This window comes from Stegostoma tigrinum, chromosome 29, assembly GCF_030684315.1.
Source record: "Stegostoma tigrinum isolate sSteTig4 chromosome 29, sSteTig4.hap1, whole genome shotgun sequence".
Classification (NCBI taxonomy): Eukaryota; Metazoa; Chordata; class Chondrichthyes; order Orectolobiformes; family Stegostomatidae; genus Stegostoma; species Stegostoma tigrinum.
This window is the reverse complement of record NC_081382.1, coordinates 17,016,569-17,041,412: the sequence shown is the minus strand read 5'-3', so window position 1 is coordinate 17,041,412 and position 24,844 is coordinate 17,016,569. Positions and strand designations below refer to the sequence as shown.

Genomic DNA, 24,844 nt, shown 5'->3' with positions numbered 1-24,844 from the left:
GCTGAACTTTGAAAGCCAATTTGTAGCTAAAAGGTTGACCACTGGGAGAGGGAAAAAGGAAGCAGCCATCAGAAGTGGAAAATAACTTTGAACAAGAAGAATGAAGTGTCCATGTTAGCAGTGGAGTAAAATATAACCATTGCACAGTTTCTTAGTTTGTTTAAAAGGCAAATGCAGGAAATTGTTCTCTTGTTTAGATTTAAGATGTCCTCAAAAATAGTGCTTGTTCAATGTTGGTTTTTAGTTTTTTACAAGTCTTTTGGTACAAGTGTTAAAACTTGAAATCTTGTCAGTCATTGGAAATGCACATATCTTTTAAAACTAGTAACTAGTCTTCATGGGATCATAACAATCAACATGAATGGAATGCTGTAGAAAATGAGATTTGTGAACTACAAAATTCTCCCCAAATTTTCCTTGATTTAAATAATGTACTTGTTTAGTTTTCACAAATTTAGAACAATGCTGCCAGCTCTCCCATTAACTCTTGTACTTGTGAAAACAGTTTCAGTTCCTCAGCAGTCCATCTTCGTAATCAAATGCTTATTATCCTTCGAATTTCATACTGTCCATAGTGTCTGCACTTAGTGCTTCAACTCCTGTTCCACTACATCTCACTATGGTTGTAATCAGTAATATTCTCAAAAGCCTTCTGAAAGTTCAAGTTCATTCTGTCAAGTATAATCCCTGAAGCATAGATCAATAAATTGTGTTTCAAAGGAATATTTTACTCCCAAGTTTATGGGCTAATTGGCATAAAATGTGTGGCTTCGTAATGATGAAAAGAAATTGAAGTTTAATTGCTTAGGAAATATAATCAAGTATTTGCAAAGTTCACACAGGGAAACTACTCTCAGAACTCATTATGTTTATTAACCAATTTGAACAATAGCAGTCAGCCCAACATGGATATCCAAAACAAATCAATTTTTAATGAAGGTGTACTAAAGGAGCATGTTAATATTGGTATAATATTTCAAAAGCAGAACTTTAAATATTAAAATCCTTATTTAATAACATCATGCAGTCTGTACTGAACAGATGCGCTGTTAAATTAAATTGTGAAGATGCAATTCACCAAGCATTGCTCATTTTGTTAAATTTGAAAGGAAAAGAATCAGAAAAGATTTATAAGGATGTTGACAGGGTTGCAGGGGTTGAGTTCAGCAGAGGCTGAATAGCCTGGGGCTGTTTTCCCTGGGGTGTTGGAGGCTGAAGGGTAACCTTATGGAGGTTTATAAAATCATGAAGGGCATGGATAGGGTGAAGAGTCAAGGTTATTTCCCCAGGATGGTGGAGCCCAAAACTAGAGGGCATACATTTATGGTGAGAGGGGAAAGATTTAAAAGGGCAATTCTTTCAAACAGAGGGTGGTGTGTGTACGGAATGATCTGCCAGAGGAAGTGGTGGAGGGTGGGACGGTTACAACATTTAAAAGGCATCTGGAAGTGTATATGATTAAAGGGTTTAAAGGGATATGGGCCAAATGCTAGCAAATGGGACCAGATTGATTTAGAATACCTGATCAGCACAGGCGAGTTGGACTGAAGAGTCGTTTCCATGCTGTACATCTCTATGACTCTATGACTCTGTAATAGTGAGATTATTTCATGCACTTATGTGATAATGGACAATAATGTTGTCTTCATTGAAGTGAACAGTCAAAGTATTTTCAAGCAAAATGGAGTCAATATTTGATAGGAAACTTCAGATTAAATCTATTTAATTTATTTAGCAAATGCAAAACTCCAAAGGCAGGTGATAGTCTTGTCTTTTCCTCAGTTTTAGATGATTAATCATCACTTAGTCTGTGGAGAGGGCAACTCTCAGGAAAAATGCCACATGTGCATGGGTCTCGACAAATGCATAAGGTGCTTTATGCTGAGGCCCTACAACGGAGGTTCCTAGCACAGGGACCTGGCCTGTCTTGGGACTATCAAGGACCACTCTTCACTTGGTAGTTAAAAGCCTGCCTTGCAACAGATGGAGTTTGTCAGCAGGAATTTGTTAATAACTAATGGCATTTCCCATACCTTGAACCAAAGGATGTCTATGAATCAATCTCTTGCTTATGGAGATTGTGCCATTTGAAGTGTTGTGATGGAAAGTGTTCAGTATGTGGGTTGACCAGTTTGACATGGTGTGGTAAGTGAGGTAGAGTATGTGTTTTCATCAGTCAGGTGGTGAGTAGGCGTTTTTGTCGACAGGAAGTCAGAGAGGTATGTTGAATACAGGGTTCCAGTAATGATGCACATTGTTGTATTCAGTTCAGTTTCAAGAAGATGTCTGTGTGTGATAACCATTACTGGGCAGGTGCACAGTTTTCTGCTGCAGAGTTCTATTAGGCAAGTGTTGAAGTCTGAGTGATAGGATTCTAAGCATTGCTTTGGTATAAACAATCTGACTTTTTAAAAAAATGTTATAACTTGATATGATAGATAGATAATCATAAAATTTTCTATGAGTCTATTGATGACCTTGATTTTTTTGGTAGTAAAAAACCCATCTGGTTCACTAATGGCCTTTAAGGAAGGAAAATGCCATCCTTACCTGGTCTAACCTACATGTGACTCTAAATGCACAGCAATGTGATTGACTTATAACTGCCCTCTAGGCAATAAATGCTGACCTAACCAGTGATAGGCTCAACCTGTGACTGAATTTTTTAAAAATAGCATAAATCAGATATTGCTTTTTGGATTACAGGTGATATAAAATATGCTGGTTACATGATAGATATTCAATGTATGAAAGTACTTTCTCAGTTTAATACACTTGGGTAGCATTATATATTAATAGAGTTGAGTTTGATGCTGGATGAAGGAAATACATCAAGCAGAGAAGTGAATTCATGAGGTATCAGGTTTCATTAAATATATTTTCAGTGTGTTTTTGAGCAAAAGCTGTTAGAACACCCTCATTCATTAATTGATGACAAGATCTGCAGCTTTGACGACTGTTACATAAAATGTCACTTGAATGGAATGAGTCTTAAAGATGGATCCCCAATAGCAGCTGCCCGATAAATTGAAGAAAATAAGGACTGAAGATGCTGGAAGCTAGAGTCCATAAACATGGAACTGGAAAATCAGAAAGCATCCGAGGCGCTGGGAAGTCAACATGGGTTGAAACTCTTCGTCAGGACTAATGAAGGGTTTCAGCCCACGACGTTAACTATCTGACTGGCTGTGTTTTTCCAACTTCACATTGATTGGCCCTATAAAGTAAGTTGGCAACTATTAAAGTTTGGTACAAAGTCTCCTAGAATTAACACATTCTCCAGGGAACTTTCCAACTCCATGTAAAGATTCTTGTCTCTTTCCCTGTCTGAACTCATTTTCTGCTGAAATTTCCATCCATGCCTTTCGTGTCTCAATTCTTGACTGTTCCAAAGTTCTACTATTCAGATTTCCAATCTCTGCCTTATATGAACTTGACGCTCAACTAAAACTTTGCTGCCCATATCCTAACTTGTAAGGGGTAGGCCATTTAGAACAGAGTTGAGGAAAAACTTCTTCAACCGGAGAGTGGTGGATATATGGAATGCTCTGCCCCAGAAGGCAGTGGAGGCCGACTCTCTGGATACTTTCAAGAAAGAGATGGATAGAGCTCTTAAAGATAGTGGAATCAAGGGTTATGGGGGTAAGGCAGGAACAGGATATTGATTGTGAATGATCAGCCATGATCATAATGAATGGTGGTGCTGGCTTGAAGGGCCGAATGGCCTACTCCAGCACCTATTGTCTGTAAAAGTTCAGTTCTTCCATCACCTCTCTGCTCACTGACTTACAATGGTTCCCGTCTGACAGCGTTTCAGTTTTAAAAGCTTTGCCATTGCTTTACAAATCTTTCCATGACATTGCTCCTCTCTACCCCTGTAACCATCTCCAGCTTTATAATCTTCTGCATCTTCTCTGTTCCTCTTATCCTGACATTTTCTGCTACTGTTGGCAGTCATGCCTTCCAAAATCTTCTCCTAAAATTCTTCAACTCTCTTCCTTTCTTTGATGTTCCTTGAAACTTACCCGATTTGACCAAGTATTCACCCTAATATCTACTTAAGTGACTCTGTGAAGTTTGGTTCAACAATGCTCTCATGAAGTGCATAGAGATGATTTACTACATTCAAGATCCTACATAATTGTGATTTATTGTTGGTCAAATGAACAACTGACGGGCAAAGTCATGTAGGTGTTATAACAATTTATATCTTCTAGAAATTCTCCTTGAGCAATTTTACTGATTAATTACAAAAAATATTGGCAATTCAAAAAAAAATACAATTGTTTCATTGTTCAGAATAGTGAGGGTAAGGAGGTCAAGTAATGAACCTTCGTGGAATTAGCCCAGATTAAACAACATTGTTATGTGCAATGAAGTTTGCATTATTGCAGGTCAGAGAAATATGGGGTTGCATCATGGGCATCTGCAGAAAGACTGGAAGAATAATTGATATTAATTATATTTTAATTGCTTTGTCTAATTATACTCAGGTGATGGTAATATTGAACAAGTCAGAACCCAGAATGGAATCTGGCTTGATAGCCCATAAGTTTGTTTTTGCAATTTGACTACTGAAGGATTCAGTGACTGACAATATCCACAAGATGCTGACAATTCATTTTAACAAAAGAACATCAAAGATTATTTTGCATAAAGGGAAAAGGAACATAAATTACTTAATACTATATAAACATTATTTAAAACAGACTTAGCACAAATGTCATCAATAAAGATTCAACCATTTGCCCCTCAACAATGACCGTACAGATACTTAAACCTCAGTGTTGGGTCACACTGTTTAGAACCCCAAATTTGGTTGGCACAGCTGTAGTTGGTTTATTTCCAGTAAACATCAACTTTTAGTCCGTCAGAGATGGTAAGAACTGCAGATGCTGGAGTCAGAGATAACATAGTGTGGAGCTGCAGGAACACGGCAGGTCAGGCAGCATCAGAGGAGCAGGAAAGTTGATCTTTCAGGTTGAGGTCTGCGAGTTTCTTTAGCAAATTTCTTTCCATGTACTCCTTCCAAATTGCTAACAACTCTCTTATTTCTTAATGTAAGTTCCTCAACTGCTTCTTCCACAGTGTTCTGTTTCTGGAACTTCTCAGGACTTCGCTCTCCTGCCTTGCATATTATGGGAACTGTTAAATTGCACTGCTGATGCTACAGGCTTTTTCACTCTGGAAGAAAAAACCCTGCACACACATTCTTGAAGGAGACCTTCATACTCACTGAGCTTCTGGATCATTCTCTCTGAAGGGAACTTTTCTGTATCTGTCTCCCTGTGTCATAGAATACCTTGTTGATTGGAAACAGGCCTCTAATAAAAACCAAAAGAACTGCTGATTCTGTAAATCAGAAACAAAAATGGAAACAGCTGGAAAAACTCAGCAGGCCTGGCAGCATCTGTGGAGAGAAATCAGAGTTAACGTTTTGGGTCAAGTGACCCTTCCTCAGTTACCCTGCTGAGCTTTTCCAGATATTTTTGTTTTTGGTTTTGTTTCCTCTTTTTTTACTCTTTTTGGCAGCATTGAACTATTTTCCTCAAAGATTTCCTAAAAAACTAATTTAAATGCGAATAAACTTGAGACAATCTGACACAACTATCAGAACTCAAATGAAACTAAACTATCCTTAGCAGCATAAAAATATAGAGTCAGTCTTCCTTAGGTGAAGCTGGGAAGGTGGGACTTTAATGGAGACTTTAGCTGGTACAGGATTTAAACCTTGAACTGTTGGCCTCACTCTATTGTCAACCAGAATTTAGCCAACAGACTTAACTTTTGTAACATGCACAGTAAACAAATACAAATTAAGCTTAAAGATGAATATGGTTCAATCCATTTCAGAACCCAAGTTTCCAAATAATAATAATCATGAGCTTTCATCACAGTGAGTATTAACTGTCAATTCATATATAGGAGCAGACTTAAATAGTTTTTGTTGGGATTGGGGATGCGTGTTTGTAATGCCAGTCTGTCTAAACAAAAGCTTAAGCATTTAAAGAATAGGCTTTAGCCTTATCTTTCATCGGCCTACTAGTTGCAGTGTAATAAATGTGGCTCATTGATTCTATTTGAATTTCGTTGTCTGAAAGGAGGGATCTAAGATATTTCTTTACATTCTAGCTATCTGTGGAGAGATAATTTTATTGATGTACTGACAGTTCTCTGTTAATTTGATACTGGGACAGAGACGTCTTAAAATCAAAGGTTAAATCATTGTGATGAGAACAAGTGCAATTGAATCATACTAAGTTTATATATGAGTTTATTTGGCTTGGTCACACTTTTGAGAAATCACAAACATATTATGCAACGGAGGACTCTTTATGCTTGTATCACAATTCCGTTATTGCTGGGAGTCATAAAAATTGCAGTTAAGTGTTTGTGTGGCACTGAAATATTCATAAATTTAGATTAGCAGTGAAAAGAGACTTACAAGTTAGAAACGTGCTTGATTGTTGACATTCATAAGAATGAAGACTGAATACAATAAATACTCAAATGCAATTCATTTTAATTTTAGTTTCCTAAACAGTAAAAAATCTGTTATTGAGACACAAAATAATTGGAATAGTAGGATTTTTTAAAACAGTTTAAATATGTCGAGGTGACCATGCCGTTCATTACACTATCATCTTTAGCCTGAATTTTAAATCTGTCTAATTCTGTGTTGGTCACCTTGCTATCTAAAAACTGGAGTGGATTTCTTGTGGAATGGATTTGATCATAATATCACAACATAAACATTGGGTGAATGGCCGGTATCATTCCCCTTGGGTGGGAGATTTCAAGACTAGGGGGCATATTTTTGAGGTGAGAAGAGAAAAATTTTAAAAAAAGATATGAGGGGCAACTTTCTTACTCAGAGAGTGGTTTGTGTGTGGAATGTACTTCCAGAGGAAGATGCAGGTTTAAAAGACATTTTGACAAACGCATAAATTAAAAAAAAGTTTAGAGGAAATGGGCCAAGAGCAGGCAGGTGGGACTAGTACAGTTTGGGGTTACGGTCGGTATGGATTGGTTAGACCGCAGTGGTTGGTCTTGTGCTAAATGATTCTATGACACTGTGAATTTAGAAGTGTAAACCCAATAGTCGTTTGAGTCTTTTGGCTGCAGCCATGTTTGTGTCTTCTTGTGGAATAGGGACTGAGAAACGATGTAGTTATTTATAAGTTGTTCAGATAGTTGCCATTTTAATAATTGTAGATGGGATTCTGTGATCCATAATGAAGTAACAGAGATCACTTACTATTTTTAAAAAAAGCTGTCCACAAACCTGATGACCTCAGTGCAAGAATTTTCCCTTTTGCAGAATTATTTTGAATTTGTCATTGGACAGGGTAATTAGCCAATTAAATAGAAGTATTGTCAGCAACTGCAAACCAGGAAGTAAAGTGCATTGAATCCTTTCAATTTGAAGTGTTACATTGTACAGAGACCGGTATCCCATTACCAAGTCACTCTTTATTTGCACATGAACTGTCCTTTACTTCAGTGCTGCCTCTTCAGAGTCAGCGATCAGAGTGTTAGAATCTCTGACATTTCTGTTTATATCTGTCAGCCAAATCTCCCTAATTAGAGCTGATTAACAACCCCAATTAGGGAACTCATGTTCTTTGATTTCCAGTTGGCTGACCTCATTATAATCAATACAGATAGGAAAACAAATGATGAGAGCATAATTAAGTTAGAAGCTAAAATATCATAAGTAAAACTCTGAAAGATGTATTTTAAAGCCCTTGTTAAAGTTTCACTTTTTGAACGAGGTAACTGCATTGTTAGTGACATTGCATCTTTATAATTACTACTACCAACATTAATCATCCTGAAAGAGAAATTTTATGTTTATTGTAAAGTAAAATTTCTACATAGTGCTTAGGGATTGACTCTGGGTGGAGCACAACAGTGCACACTCTGGACAAGCAAGAATCACTGACTGCAGCTTTTGGGTTTCCAGGTTTAATTGCTTACATGAGGATTATGAAAGTTGCTGTCAGTTTTGGATAATAATGAGCAGTGAACAGAGACGGTTCTACCGTACTACTACTGGAAAAAAAGTGACATTGCTTCCTGGGATGCTTTTGGCAATTGAAATGACACTGACTTGACTTGAGATGCTTAATGAGGAAACTAAGTTTCAGGTTTCCATGAGGTTTGCACAATTCTCCTTCGAGACAGGATAAAAAATTCGAGAGACCCAATGAATTCAGTTGAATCCACAACAGTTTAGATAGCTCACTGCATGAGTGGGTTTGATGGACTGTATGGCATTTCTTGCTTCTTGCTTGTTTGTGTTCTTTCATTTATAGTAACAATGGAACTTGTGTTTCATTCTTTCTTGTGAAGGCAAGGCATTAAAGTTGATTTAGTTCAGTCGGGCTCAACCAGCACTTTCCCTAATTCCTCATTACAGAGGTTGCTTGTACTGTGATGACACAGGTAGGAACTTGAATCTATTCTCCACCTCAGAAAACCACGTTTAAGCAAACTATCAAGAACTTCAGCACTTCTTTTTCCTCTTAATAGGACCACTGGCTTTCCAACAAAACAGGATCATTCCAACAATAAAATTCATGAAAGGCAGAATGGACACTGAACATATGTGCAAGAAATGGAGCAATACCAGAATATCGCAGCACAGGGCAAATACAACTATTGCACTGATTTGTTTTAGAACCTTGTCTTTAACTTACGGTAAAATGAAAAGGGTCGTGTGATGTGTTTTGAAATTTGTCTGACAGAAGTGGTGGATGGATTGATTGTTACAGATTGAAGGCCTTCCAGGTTATTTTCCTGGGGAGAATTTTCTAAGTGTTTGCAGTTGGAGACAATACCAGCAGTCTGCTTGCAGGGGATTTACTGGAAGTCTCCTAACATCCCAAAAAAGTGGTGAAAACAATTCTGCTTTAAACTGTTTATTTCCTTTCAAGTTAAAAGAGAATTGGGGGTGTTCAAGGATAGCATTTCTACCTGGATACAAAAGCCATGTGATTAATGTGGCTGCCAAGATTGGCTTGGAGAGAGGAAGAATTTAAGACTGAAGACTGCCAGCCAAGATTCACCTGCCTGATTCCGGGATATGGAAAACAGCTGTTGGTGAGAGAATGCTATGATTCATCATGCGGAGATATGGAGAGAAGAGCTCTTGTTCTTCACTATTAGAGCAGGCACTCCTTATAAGTTGGGAGCTGAAAAATAGAGGAAATTTGCCTTTGAAACACACAAAATATATAGTGCTGGAACTCAGTGCCGAATACCAAAAATAAAATTTCAGATTCCCTCTTGAACGTGACAGCTTGGCACAAATGTACACCAGATTGCTTTGGCTCCAATTTAGAGGATTGGCCAAATAATAGAAGGCAGAGAGTTTAGATAAAGGGGCATTTTCAAGATGGCAGCCTGTAAATAGTTAACTTCTAAAGGGATCAGTGCCATGGTCAAAATTATTTACATACATTAATGATTAGATAATAGAGGTATTTGTACGGTCGTCAAGCTTGCAATGACACAAAATGAGGTGGGAAGGCATGTAGTGAGCATGGCATAAGGAGTCCATGGAGGGATATCCACAGGTTACGTGAGTGGGCAAAATTTTGGCACGTGGAATACAGTTTGGGAAAGTGTGAGGCTATGCATTTTGGCAGGAAGAATAGAAGAGTTCAATATTATTTAACAGGGGAAGTCTGCAGAAAGCTGCAGCACAGAGGGATTCAGTACAGTAATGCTAAATCACAAAGAACTTACATTCAAGGTCAGTTGGAAACAGGAAAGGTAAATGGGCTGTTGTCCTTCATTTCAAAGGGAATGCAGTACTAAAATAATTAAATTTTATTTATTCAAGGTACAAGTCAGACAACAACTGGAAAACTGAGACCACTTTTGACCCCCATACCTAAAGAAAGATATATCTTTTGGAGGCAGCCCAGAAGAGGTTCATTTGTTTGATCATGAGCCTGGGTGGATTTTCTCATGGGGAGAGATTGTGTAGGTTGGGCTTGTGCTAGTAGGAGTTTATAACAGTGAGATTAGACAGTATTGCAACATATAAAAATCCTAGGGGGCTTTCCAGTGTAGACACGGAGAGATTGTTTCCCTTTGTGTCAGTCAAAGAATAGAGGGTACAGTCTCTGTAAGGAGTTGTCCATTTAAAATAGAGATGAGGCTGGAGGGTCTGTAGAATTTCTTGCCTCCCAGGGCTGTCAAGTCTGGGTTATTGTGTAGTCAACTTAGAAATAGACAAATTTCTAATGAGTGAAGAAAACAAGGGTTATAGGGGAAAAAAGCAGAAAAATGGAGTTGAGGGTCATCAAATGTCAATGAATGGAGGAGGTGACTCAGTGAGTCAAATGGTTTAGTTCTGCTCCTACATCTTATTGCCTCATGGTCTTATGGCTTGCTGAAACAAAGGTTGAAAGTCATATTTCTGACTTCATGTCTCCTTTAACAAGCTCCGTTAAAGAGCCTAATGACCTGGAATTGGCAGCAAGGAGATTCCGAGTGCCCTTCCCACTGCTGGCCCTTTGAAATGTACATCTGTCCGACTCTGACATGACCTCTCCAAGACGAAAAGACTTTTCAAATCCTGCTTGTCTTGGGTGCCAACCAGGCAGGCAGTTGAAAATCAATTTCTAGGACATTAATCCTTGATGGTTTATCCATCCTCTGGAAAAATAAATAACTATATCATGTCCTTACATCATCATTAAAAGAATTTGCCTTTATATAGTCACTTTGCTCAAGCCTGGGACATCTTAAAATGATTGACAATGAATTAAATATCTTTTGAAGTGTCGTCATTGTTACCTATTATAATTGAATTGTCAATTTGCGGCTTAATACTGGGCAGGATACGTAGGAAAACTTGCCTACTCTTCTTCAAATTACTGCCTTGAGATTATTTACATCCATTTGAGAATGTTAAAGACACCTTATGTCTCATTCAAAAGGCAATGTGGAACTCTCTCAGTGTTGCACTCAAGTCTTTACGTGATTCATACTCTTAGGTCTGGAATTGGGACTTGAACCTGCAGCCTCTCGACTCAGAGGCAAGAATGCCTAAGGCTGCCATTTCATATGACATTAAAAACTCTCTAAAGGGACCTGCACTTCCTATAATATGGAGCACAAATTTACTGCAAAGTCATCTGCCTGAAACATTAACTCTGTTTCTTTCCATTGATGCTGAGTTTTTAGGGCAAGTTATATTCTTTTTTTCAAGTTCCCAGCTTCCACAGTTTATTGCTTTTGTCATAAATCTGCTGTATTGTTGGCAGTTCAATTTCTACCTTTCCTCGGCAAAGAGAATTTACTACCTTAAAGGGAGCCATATGGTGTTCTTGTAGATCATATTGGAAGCCAGGAGTGAGCCACATTGCAAAAATCATTTTGTTGAAAAATCGGACTTACTGCAGCAATGTGGATAACATAATGGGGAGAACGTTCCCAGGCCCTAAACAATGTGGGTAATGGCAAGAAATTTTGGGAAAATCTGGTAAGTAGTCCAGTGAGGCCCCTGTCAACATTGAGATTGACAAGTTGTATATATCAACCAAGTCCCTGATGTCAGGTCAGGCCTCTCGGTAATAAGGGGTGAGGCAAGGAGTGATAATGTGGGTTATCTATCATTATCACCCACATTACCACTGAATATATCCCCATTAATGTGCAGGTTTTCATTCTTCCTCCCACTGCGTAGAAAGTTCTCAACCTGAAAGTCCGAGTGGGTACTTGATGACTCCAGTTTGCCACCTGTTCCTCCAGATCTCCATCTTGGACACCTGGCACCAATGTCAAAGAGCAGGCTGAATGGGCAGCAGCTGCATGCAACCCACATCCGTGGATATTGGTGTCCAACATGGACCAGCCTTTCGCCATCACCATGGTATATGTCTGACCAACTTACACTGCAGTGCTGCACTTGGACTTTCATTGGAATGCTTCCTGAAGGACACTTTGTATGCAGGGATAGGCAGCCTGCTCACAGACTGGACCAGGCCGTATCTTACGGCCTCTTGCTCATCCTATTTTGCACTTCCTTGTGTCACATCTAACTCGAGGCTCACAGCATCGCTGCCTTGCCTTGTCTTGCTTTACCTTGCTCTGCTTTGCGTTTAAGTGATTACCTTGCCTCATTCACACTTTAAAGGCTCACAGTTCTTCAGTCTTGCCTTGCAGTTTAGTACACGTGCAAAACTACAGGCTTGTCAGCAGCTTTGAGTCATGGTGATGGATATTTCACTGAATGCCATCGTTCTATGTCAGCATGACACCTGCAGCATGTAAGAGCTGTCGCCTTGTCAAATACACTGCATGTGCATCCACTCAGTGGCCATGAAGCAAAGTTTTGAGGGAATGGTCCTCACTCAAGTCAAAGGAACCAGCTGTCAGGCAGGGAATGTGGGGACAGTAGGTTATGGCAGTCTCAAGTCTCAGGGTCAGTGGTCAGTAACAGTGAAGTCTGGGGAATTAGCCACATCTGCCTTGGGGTCAAGTGCATCCTGGGACTTGTGGGAAAATTTTTGACAGAGGAGCGTGATCGACATTAGTCAGAGCCTGGGCCCTCATTATTCGGGTGCTGTTTGGCTGAGTCAGTCAGGGGCATATGTCTCTTCAAAGGCAACACCTATACACTAAAGCTGAAACAAACCAGCGACTCATACATGCTTTGTGAACCTTAAGCATTAGTTTAAAGTCTACAGATCAGTTTCTTACCCCAAGTGCTCCTGACCACTAAGTGCAAAATAACAAATGCCTGTGGTGCAATACGTGGAAAGATGGAGCATAGCTACCAAAGTATTAATCAGCTGTCAATTACCTAATGGCTATTTGCCATGTGGCTCCCTCAACGAGAAGTGGAGACGTGGCAGTGAAGTGCTCACCAGTAGGTGCTCCTGACTAGAATCTAGCTAATATGCCCATCAAGGTGTCAGTGTGTGAACTGGTGAGGGTACAGGGCATATCCTTTGAGGCATCTATGCACTCTTTCTCTGGGTGGTTAGGGGTATCTCTCCCAGGACAGCCCTCCTGACTGCAGCCACCATGGAAATGCTGCATGTACCTGCAGAAGTCAAAAGACAGGAAAGCATCTTGACCAAGGATTAGAAGTTAGGGCATGTTGACAATGGATTCATGGTTGGGCTAATGGGAGAGGACCACAGCAATGTACAGTGCTTTGATTTGATAGGTGGGTGATGGAGACTTCCACATCTCCGTAGGACAAGTCCCAGTCTTTTCCTGCAAGCTCGAGGATCTTACCCTCTTAGAGGGTGAAGGGATGATTATTCCCCATCACCTCAACTGTCCTAATGCTTCTGACCTTATCCTGTGCTGTTTTCTCCTGGTATGAGACAAAGGGAGAGACAGAGTGAGATGAAAGGCTGGCACAACTGCTAGTGCCTGTACAGGTAGGAGAAAAGTGGTGAGGTCTCCCATGTGTGAGTAGGAAACACAGAGGGCATGTAGGTGGTGGGCAGGGTTGGGGTGGGTAAAAGAAAGTTAGGGAAGATGTTACATGCAATAGTACATGCAGTGGCGCATGAGCCTTGTTTAGGAGGTGACTGCAGTAGCAGAGATAGACTGAATGTGAGATCACAGAGACAAGATAGTGGCAATTTCCTTGGCTGGGCTGTAAGAAAATCACACAGCGTCTTGTATTGCTGTCCTTTCTCTAGACCGTGGAGATCCACACTGACCTGGTTAGAGATCTTAGACCAGGCCAATAAGATCTGGTGTCTCGCCTGTCCCGAGGGAATAGGACATCCATCCTCTACTCCAACTCATCCATCAGGTCCCTGTCTCAAAATGGAGCACCGATTTCTCCTTGTCTGGGCTGAGTGTTTGCAATTGTGCAGGCCAGCACATGATAGCCAGTGTTTGACTGGGTGTGCAATGGCCTTTTCAAGATGGAAGTAGTGCCAGATACACCAGTATATCCTACAATGTCCCAGCAGTGACAAGGACAGTTGACCATGCCATGTGGGGAAAATCAGGCTACCAATGGGCAAGAAATGTGCCATAGAGGCAATGTGATGGTTAGTGAGGTATGTTTTGGGTGATCACATGAAACTTCTTGAAACTCAATGAAAATGACACATCCAAAATGTTCTGAGGAAGGGTCACTGGACCTGAAATGTTAACTCTGTTTTCTCCTTCACAGATGCTGCCAGACCTGCTGAGCTTTTCCAGCAACTTTGTTTTTGTTCCTAATTTACAGCATCCACAGCTCTTTTGGTTTTTATCCAAAACGTGGTAAGCTTGAACTGACAAAGTTCCACAATAGCAGTTTGCATGTTCATTGGCTACAGCAGATTAAGAGCTAAATTGCTCTGTTCTGTCCAGGGATATGCAGATTAGGTGGGGTTAGCCATTGTAGGTGAAGGGGTAGTGGTGATAGGCGGGGTTAGACTGGATCTGCATGGGGTGGCCTGTGGAAGGTCAGTGCAGAATTGATGGACCAAATGGCCTCTTTCCACCATGTAGGGATTTTATGATTGTATTTCTGTCAGATGATAACATAACTATATATGAAGCTAATTTTTAGGAGGTAGCGATCAATAAATTGTAAAAAAGGCAGTTGATTTGTGTTGAAACAATGGTAATGCCGGCAGAATGTCTCTTTCCGAGAAGGCTGTAGCAAGGTAGTGGGAACAAAGAACAAAGAGCAAAGAAACCTACAGCACTGGAACAGGCCCTTTGGCCCTCCAAACCTGCGCTGATCAAGATCCTCTGTCTAACCTGTCATCTATTTTCTAATGATCTGTGTCCATTTGCTCCCTGCCCATCCATGTACCTGTCTAAATATATCTTAAAAGACACTAACGTGTCTGCGTCTACCACCTCCGTGGCAACGCGTTCCAGGCGCCCACCACCCTCTGTGTAAAGAACTTTCCACGCATATCTCCCTTAAACTTTCCTCCTCTCACTTTGAACTCATGACCCCTAGTAATTGAGTCCCCCACTCTGGGAAAAAGCTTTTTAATATCCACCCTATCTATACCCCTCATGATTTTGTAGACCTCAATCAGGTCCCCCCTCAATCTCCGTCTTTCTAATGAAAATAATCCTAATCTATTCAACCTCTCTTCACAGCAAGCATGCTCCATACCAGGCAACATCCTGGTGAACCTCCTCTGCTCCCTCTCCAAAGCATCCACATCCTTTTGGTAATGTGGCAACCAGAACTGTACACAGTACTCCAAATGTGGCCGAACCAAAGTCCTATACAACTGCAACGTGACCTGCCAACTCTTGTACTCAATACCCCGCCCAATGAAGGAAAGCATGCCATATGCCTTCTTGATCATCCTATTGACCTGCATTGTCACCTTCAGGGAACCATGGACCTGAACACCCAGATCTCTCTGTTCATCAATTTTCCCTAGGACTTTTCCATTTACCGTATAGTTCGCCGTTGAATTTGATCTTCCAAAATGCATCACCTCGCATTTGCCCAGATTGAACTCCATCTGCCATTTATTTGCCCAACTCTCCAGTCTATCTATATTCTGCTGTAATTTCTGACAGTCCCCTTCGCTATCAGCTACTCCACCAATCTTAGTATCATCAGCAAACTTGCTGATCAGACCATCTAAATGCTTAGATAATCCCTTTTACCACCTTTTTAAATATTACGATCCTGAGATTAAGACTCTTGGCCCCGTGAAAGAGGCATGTCGAACAGGTTTGCTTGACAACCTCAGCAAATGCAGTTATAGTTTGAATTTGAAAAGATTTTCTAATAAGCCAAATCCTACAGACACTGTGGATATTAATGGCATGGTATTGGCAGCATTTTTTGAAACACCCATGTTGACAGTTGCTGCCTTGGAAACCCAGTGTTTGAGCTGCAGTGAATAAAATGTGTGAGAAGCAGTAAAGGGCATAGAACACTGTTCTCAGGATTTCTGTCTGATACCAGGGCAACACTACAAAGCAGTCATTCCATCTTCCAGTTTAAGATCTGTGAGGAATGTGCAGAATACGTCATTCTACACAGAGCCAAAGAGCATGGTGGTCTTATAAAAACAGCTTTGTTTGTTTTGCCACATTGGGGCACATGGTTGGATAATGGACTTTAGTAGGACAGAGGCCCAGGCTGTACTCTGAGTGCTGGGTTCAAATCCCACCATGGCAGCTGGTGGAATTGAATCTTAGTTAATCACTCTGGAATTAAAAGAAACAGTCTCATTGATGAAATTATTACCAGTTGTTGTAAAAGTCTATCTGATTTGCTAATGCTCTTTAAGAAAGAATGTCTCCCATGCTTACATGGTCGGGCCTACATGAAACACTGCGGCAATGTGGCTGACTCTGAGCTATTGTCTGGACTAACAGGTTCACTGTCAGTTAGATGTGGGCAGCAAATGATGGCCTTACAAGTTGTATAAGGGTCTGAAAGGGTTTTTTTTTACTAAGGACTGCCTCAAGACACTCAATGGTGTTGAGTTCACACAGGAGAGAGAACAGCTTAGGGATATCAAAAGAGTAAAAGCTGCCTCATTGTCATCAGCGAAATAGTGAGGTGTTTCATTTCTTGCTCTGGATAGTAAGAAGTACAACAGCCAAACTATTTGACAGAAATATTCTTTTGAAGAATTACTTCATCCTGCTGTTCAGACTGTTTTGTTTGCACATGGATAACGTACAATCCAATGGTATTTTAAAATTATAAAAGGAGTCTCAATAATTTGCAAAGAGGAAACGATATCAAATGTTTGGTTTCTGTAATGTCTGTTACATCAACAGAAGTTATAGATGGTTTCTATTATGCAATAAACTACATGTTGTTTTAGACATGTAGTTTATTACATGTTTAAGACATTTAAACTTTTTCCTATTAGATGGGCAAGTGGTTTCCCTCCACCACACTAGAACCAAATACACCTAAATACACCTCGACACTAAAAGAAAATAATAACAAACCTACCCCATGGTGAGCAATTATATAAACAGCCTTCCACAGCATGGTGCTAAATGTTAATGATTGTTCATACAACACTAATGATGCCAAAACCTATGCACTGATAAAACATATTGTTTCAGTGGATTTCAAAATGTGCTGCAGCAGTGGATGTGAGCCTAGAGAATATTGTGCCAAATTACATGGATAGAATACAAAGTACGGTTAATTATTTTTAGAAATATAAAGGAAGCCTCATAGATAAATTGAGAAGGAAAAACATTGGGCTAAAATGTGGCAGATGGAAATCAATGTGAATAAGTGTGTTGCCTTACCCCTTGTGATAAAACAAAAGCAGCGTTCTTCTGAAAGTCGACTCGATGTTGTAGCAGGGCAGAAGTGTCTGAAAGTGCATTGATTTAGGATGCTGCTTTTCGTGGCCATTGTCATACACTTTGTATTGTTGTGCTGAAGTCGCCATTCTCCTTTGAATTCTCTTTAATGATCTTCAGTCAAATTTTTAAAGACAAGCTCAACACTGTTCCCATTGCACAATGTTGTCCATAATTTAACAATGTGTTTCAGAGAGATTACTGAATTGTTAAACTAGATAGCGGCCACTTGTGTCTGATTTCGACACTCATCTGAGGATAAGACAATGTTAATTTGTTTGGGCAGATTATAGGATTTTTCTCCAGGCATTACAATGTGAGTTGTTGCTGATTATGACAAAAGTGGAAATTCTATTCCGTCCCCCATATTTGTGTCTGCCTTAATCACATGTTACTTTCCCTCCATGCTCTATTTTGTTTTTGGTGCATGATTTGACTTTGAATTTGATATTCTAACTATTCAAATATAGACTTTGCTGGTCATTCTTCAATTTGATTTGTTATGGAGATATATAGGTACTTGTCCGGAATACACAGGACCCAGGTATCCTGTAGAACATGCTGGACAGTTTGGGTTTCTAATTATGACAAATCCTGTCACAAAGGCTCATGGAAAATGTTAGGCAAATGTAAGTGGAATGAATGGCTCGCAAGATTTGTTAGCTACTGAGAGCAAATGTGGGCCATTGAAACTCTAACCTTTGGTGGGGGCGAGAAAAATAGTGGAGAAAGTGCAACATTGCCACCCTAACATTTTCTTTTTTGTATTTCTTTTGTAATACTTTGTCTCCCTCTCTCTCTACAGGTGACTCACAATACAACTCACAAAGTTATGGTGGTAAAAATCTACAAGCAGGATGTTGACCAGGATGTCATTGTACGGGAGATCAGCCTTCTTCAGAAACTTTCTCATCCTAATATAGTCAGGTAAAAGTCAGAGATCCTTGGTGAATTATTCCAAAAAATTCTTAGTTGAAAGTGCACTAAAGAATAACAATTATAACACTGAATGACATCATTTGACATAGTATGAGTTATGCAAAAAGCCAGAAAATCGTGCATGTTATTACTAGTTCTTATGTTATGGGTGACATTGACAATTGTTCTTTCTAGTGATCACAGCTTTTATTTTTTAATGAGCTTGATGGATCACTTAAGAGGACATTAGGGCCAAAAGCAGAATGAGAATCTGGGGACAGGTTTAAGTCCATACATTACTCAACGTTCTGAATTTAATTTCAAAATTTACTAGTCAAAGAAAAGTGGCAAACAGTTTGGTGATTTGATGAAAATTTGGAAATCCCTCGAGATTAGCCAGTAAGGAACCTTTGAAAGAGACAAAAATGAGAAATAAATGGTTGGATCTAGAACATTGCCCTGAGGAAGTACAGAGAAGTCCTTGAGCTGAGATGATTGATCTCCAACAACTATGTTCTTTTATACAGGTACAGCTGCTTTATCAATGCTCTTTCTTCCATCATAAAGTCAGAACTGGGGGTGTTTGCTGGTGATTGCACAACATTTAACACCATTTGTGACTCCTCAGATACTGAAGCAGTCCATGTCCAAATGCAACAAAACCTGGACAATGTCCAGATTTGAGCTGAGAAGGAGCAAGTAACATTCACATTGCACAAGTGCAAAGCAATGACCATCTCCAACAAGAGAGAATCTGACCATCACCCCATGATATTCACTGGCATTACCACCATTACATGTACCACTGTCAAATTTTGGGGGGTTACCATTGACCAGAAGTTGAATTGAGCTAGCAATATAAATACTGTGGCTTGAAGAGTCAATCAGAGGCTAGGAATTCTGTGGCAAGAAACTCACCTCCTGTGCCCCCAGGCCTCTGTCCACCACCAGCCTATGGAATTCATTACCACAGGAAAAGGTTGATGCCAAAACATTGAACATATTCAAGAGGTGGCGAGATATAGCACTTGCGGGGAATGGTATCAAGGTTATGGGGAGAAAGCAGGATTAGGCTATTGGGTTGGATGATCAGCCATGTTCGTGATGAATGGCAGAGCAGGGTTGAAAGGCCAAGTGGCCTCCCCCTGCTCCTATCTCCTATGTATGTTTCTGTTTATCTACAAGGCACAAGTTTGAAGTATAATTGAACACTGTCTGTTTGCCTGGATGAGTGCAGCTGCAATACATGAAGCTCATCATCACCCAGGAAAAAGTATCCAGTTTGATTGACATCCCATCCACCACCTTCAACATGCAATCCTTTTACCACCAAGTCACATGGACAGCAGTATGTTTACACGCCACTGCATTCACTCACCAAGGTTCTTTTAGCAGCACTTTACAAACCCACAACCTCTACTAGCTAGAAGCACACGGGCAGAAGATGCATGGCATCCCCATCAATAGCAAGTTCTCCACACTCCAACCCACGTACCATGTGGCTCAGTGCTAACTGCTGTTACTTCAGTGTCACTGGGTCAAAATTCTGGAATTCCCTTGCGAGCAATATTGCGGGTGTCCTTATATGCGAGAACTGTAGTGGTTGAAGAGACAATTAGCCACCACCTTCTTGAGGCCAGTAGAGATGATTAACAAATAAGGCCTAGCCAACAATGCTTATATCCCATAAACAAGTAAAGGAAAAGCTGCTTCATTTGGCTATGAACGTCTTCACTCCCGTCTTGCTATAGAGTTAATACGACTGATACAAATAGGCTTCAGAACTACCTTCAGAGATCTCAGTTTGATGATAATGAAAGCCTGCATTTTGAATGAAATGAAGGCGCCTTTTAGTTTGAAGTTCTAACAGACTGCTTATGAGGAAAAGCATCAAAAGCTGGTTTTAAAAAAAACATAATGTTTTGACATTGACAGGCTACAATCTCAGTGAAAATGTCCATTTTACTTATAAAAACATCGAGCTGACAAATGCATTGTAAATTTGACAGCTGATAAAGCTTGTGATTATTCTGCAAATTACTGCATGCACATTAAAAGTCTAGTTTATTCTGTTACGTAACAACAGTTCAGCTTAGTTTGATGTTTGCATCTTCTCTTACTTGAATAAAATGGGTTCCAACAAGGAAATGGTGTTAAATTATCCAAACCCACTCTTCAAATCGTGAGCGACAATCAAAGAGAAAGTAAACAGAAAGACTGGGCTTTCAACTTTAATATGCTTTCTTTGACCTGAAATTTCTTATTGTGTTTGCTGCGAGTGCATGAATGATGAACTAATCAAGTAATCTTACAAAAGGATTTAGTTTCAGACATTTAGGATCTGGAATTAGAAGAAGGAGGTATTAACTTACAAGTGGTCAGACTATTAAAATCAATATATCTAAGCAAATCTGGCAAAATATGAATAAGCAATCATCGCGCTTTCAAAATCTTTGGAAATTCCTTTGTTGCAGGAAATGATAACATAGCATTATGAAAGCTCAATAACCTGACCAGAAGTACCATTGACCCCTTCCTTCATTGCCAATGGCTGAGAATATATCATTCAGACAGTTTCTCTTTCAGCAAAGAATGAAGGGCTAGAGGATTGGATAGCATGAAAAACACTTTGATTTGACTGTATTGAAACATTTAGGATTGCTAGCCTACCATTAGCATTGCCATTTAGTTGACCTGTTATCAAGGATATTGAACGCAGAATATCATTGCTAACTGAACAACATTTTATTTATTTGAAACCTGTTGCTTAAATGACATTTGAAAGTTTGAAATTTTGATTTTATAGTTTGATCTTCATCCTCTGACTATTGCACTGGTGGCAGACACTAATAGCATTTCTTAACATTATTTTGGCTTATTAAAGTTGTTATGTAAGGCTGACGCTCAAACCGGCTATCTTGGAGAGGAGTGGTATTGATCAGAAGTGCAGGCCCAACCTTGGCCGTGAGTTTTCACATATCAAGCTTCTCAACAGTGGAAGTGAAATAACTGCACAGAGGCTGGTATCCCTTCACCAGATTACTCTTTATTTACTTGTGCACAGTACACTGGCTGTAGCTAGCCAGCTCAGAACCTGTCATCTCCACTGAAGAGATGCTCATCTCCTGGTTGTATTAGTCAGCCAGGGCTTCCCTGATTGGCCCAGGTTAACAACCCTGATCAATGATCACAATGAGGCCAGCCTGGTTCCAATCACTACAGAAAAACTTCATAGTAGAGCCAGATGTTGGTACGGTTTTCTTCTCTATAATCCAGGGCATTAAACCAATTAAAGTGTACCTACCACAGACTACTTGAGATCAGTTGATTAAACACAGTTCCTTCTTGTTCAAATGGATCAATTAGTAACTGAGTCACCAATTTAGTCCTTTACGTAACAGTTAAATACAAAAAAACCTACATGCAAATAAGTAACAAAAGGAATGTGTCCAGTTCTAAAACCATAATTTCCATAAACATATCTAACAACCAATAAATAGAATATAATCTGTATGGCATTGCCCAGAGGTAAAGTTAATCAAATGATAATTTGCTAATCTCGACTTGTCTCAGTCAAGTATTGGGAAAATGGTATTGTACTACTTTAAGAATGTCGCTGTAAGTGGAAGACATTGATTAATTCATCAGTACATAGATGCAGGGAAATGAACAAATACACAGTAAAAAGAGAATAAAACACATTTTAATGAAAAACTTTCTTAAATAATTCTGGTCATCCGTAAGTGTTTTTAACCTATTGTGTTTTTCAGTCATCAGGAAAATAGTGAGGAATCTCATTACTTGCTCTAGACAGTGAGAACTATATTACTGTAAATATTATTTTTGTATATTATAGCATCACTTTGGATTCTCCTTAACTCTATTTCCCAGGGCTATCTCGTGTCCTCTTTTGCCTTCCTGATTTCCCTCTGAGGTATCCTCCTATTGCCCTTATACTCCTCTGAGGATTCACTTGATCCTAGCTATCTGTACCTGATACATGCCTCCTTCTTTTTCTAGACCACAGCCTCAGTTTTTCTAGGCATTTAGCATTCCCTACACCTACCAGACTTGCCCTTTATAATAAGAGGATCTCTAAATTCTCATATCTCATTTTTAAAGGCATCCCATTTTCCAACCATCCCTTTTCCTGTAAATAACCTCTCCAAATCAACTTTTGAAAGTTCCTGTCTAATATAACCAAAATTGGCCTTACACTAATATAGAGCTTTAACTTTTTGATCAGTTCTGTCCTTTACCATAGCTTTTTTAAAACGATTTGAATTATGATCACTTGTCACAAATTGCTCCCCCATTCATACCTCAGTCACTTTCCCTGCTTTGTTTCCCAACAGAAGGTCAAGTATTGATCCTTCTCTAGTAGGTACATTCACATATTGAATAAGAAAGCTTTCTTATGCATGCTTGAGACAAATTCCTCCCCATCAAAGCTCTTAACACTAAGACAGTGAGTTCTTATGCAATGTTGATCCTTGATGCAATTAAAGGCTCATGATTGACCAAATGTTTTATAGGATGATAATTGTTCTTAGGGAAAGACCCAATTAGCAAAGAAGTTTAAAAAGGCAATAACAACAGAAGTTGCTGGAAAAGCTCAGCAAGCCTGGCAATGTCTGTGAAGAAAACTCAGAGTTAATATTTCGGGTCTGGTGACCCTACATCAGAACTGATGTAGTTCTGAGAAAGGGTCACCAGACCTGAAATGTTAACTCTGATTTTTCATCACAGATGGTGTTAGACCTGCTGAACTTTTCCAGCAGCTTCTAGTTTTATTCCTGATTTACAGCATCCACAGTTCTTTCGGCTTGTAAAAAAGGCAACGATTGCCTCTCGTTCTCTAGATTTTTAATCAAATTTTCTTATCTGTGGAGTATGACACGAAACATAATGTCTGATGCAATAAATGCCAACTAACTTCAGGTTAATTTGCTAAAATTAGTTATAACTGCAGCTAAAACTTCAATTACTCATATACTCTGTGAGATAATGCTATTGGAGCATGAAGGCCACACAAGGAATTTCCTGGCCCAAATTCCATTCCACTAGCCCATCATAACCTTCATTATTCACCCAGGGAAAGAGTTTTTTCTATTTTTTAAGTGTGTCAAAGCTTTTGTTCACCATTTCAAGGTCAAAAATTATAATCTCAACTCCAACTACCAAGTCAACATTGGAAGAATTTGTTGCATCACACCCATTAATGCAACATGTGACAAAAACCCTATATATTGACTTTTTTTTTAGGTACCTTGGTGTGTGCGTTAAAGAAGATAAACTGTATCCTATGCTTGAGGTAAATACCATTCTAAATAAACAATATTTTACTTCACAAATATAAATGGAATTGTAAGATAAATAAATTGTTGCAGCTGTGTTCACAAATGTTCACACAGTCATTGCTTCACAGTATATTAATGGTGGATGCCTAGAAGAATTACTGGCCAATAAAGAGGTTAACCTGACTTGGAAGGAAAAAGTGGATCTCGCAGCCGACATTACTCGAGGAATGGCGTACCTACACTCAAAGAATATTTATCACAGGGACTTAAACTCCAAGGTAACTGACTGCGCCTTCATGCACTCAAATATTCAGCATATCATCAATTGTCTAGCAAAACAATTGTATGCTTTCTTTTCTCAGTTATTAAAACAAAGTTGCCTTCAAGTCAGTAACCATGTACTAACTTAATAATAGAGATAACAAGGCGCAGAACTGAATGAACACAGCAGGCCAAGCAGCATCAGCGGAGCAGGAAAGTTGACGTTTCAGACCTAGACCCTTCTTCAGAAGAAGACCCTGAAGAAGGGTCTAAGCCCGAAATGTCAGCTTTCCTGCTCCTCTGATGCTGCTTGGCCTGCTGTGTCCATCCAGCTCTGCACCTTTTTATCTCAGATTCTTCAGCATCTGCAGTTCCTACTATCTTTCACTTACTTAATAATGTTCCCTTCCTAACACTCTCCTTTGAATTTCAGCAATGCTAATGAAATATTTCTCTCATTCTGGATGCATTGGTTCAAACTGTTTGGACAGTCTCAAGCTGATTTGTTGTTAGCCTAGTGGAGCATATCTGCAAATGACCCTGGGCAATCTGGTCAAACTATCCACAAAGAAAGCTAGTAAAGCAAATAAAACACCTCACATCTTAGGTCAGCATGAATGAGATGTTTTCAGAAAAGCAATAAAAAGAAAATAACAAGTGCCATCACATTGCTGAATATCATAACTTTGAAATGAATGCAACAAATCAGAGAATAAAACTTTTGAACTGTTCTAAGTAAGGCGTTGATTGATCAGTGACAGAAAATGAATGAACACCACCAGAGACAGTTACAAAGTAATCAATGTAACAAAATCAATGGGTTAAATGGCCTCTACCAGTGCTGCAAATACTGTGGAAAAAAAACTGAACTGATACAGTGTTTGTTTTTCTCCATTAACTGCATGAAGTTTAAATGAGGTTGAAATGGGTGCAATTTGTGAATGGAAAATATAGGATGATGATCAGCCCAATTATCCAAAGATAAATCAAAGTTGCTGTCTAAGTACAGGTAATTTTCACTAATTCAGAGATACAAAAAAGAACACAATATTTATAAGCTTCCCTGT

The 24,844-nt window shown here is 39.4% G+C and overlaps 1 protein-coding gene across 2 annotated transcripts in view; it reads left to right on the top strand.

Moving 5' to 3' along the window:
• The window catches only part of zgc:162952 (PKc_LIMK_like_unk domain-containing protein), a 101,250-nt gene that overhangs the window by 53,646 nt on the left and 22,760 nt on the right, over window positions 1–24,844 (top strand). For both annotated transcript variants that reach the window (XM_048558968.2, XM_048558967.2), the window contains exons 3-5: window positions 18,104–18,225; window positions 23,482–23,530; window positions 23,645–23,794. In XM_048558968.2, coding sequence (XP_048414925.1) covers window positions 18,104–18,225; window positions 23,482–23,530; window positions 23,645–23,794 — 321 coding nt within the window. The remainder of the gene's footprint in view (window positions 1–18,103; window positions 18,226–23,481; window positions 23,531–23,644; window positions 23,795–24,844) is intronic.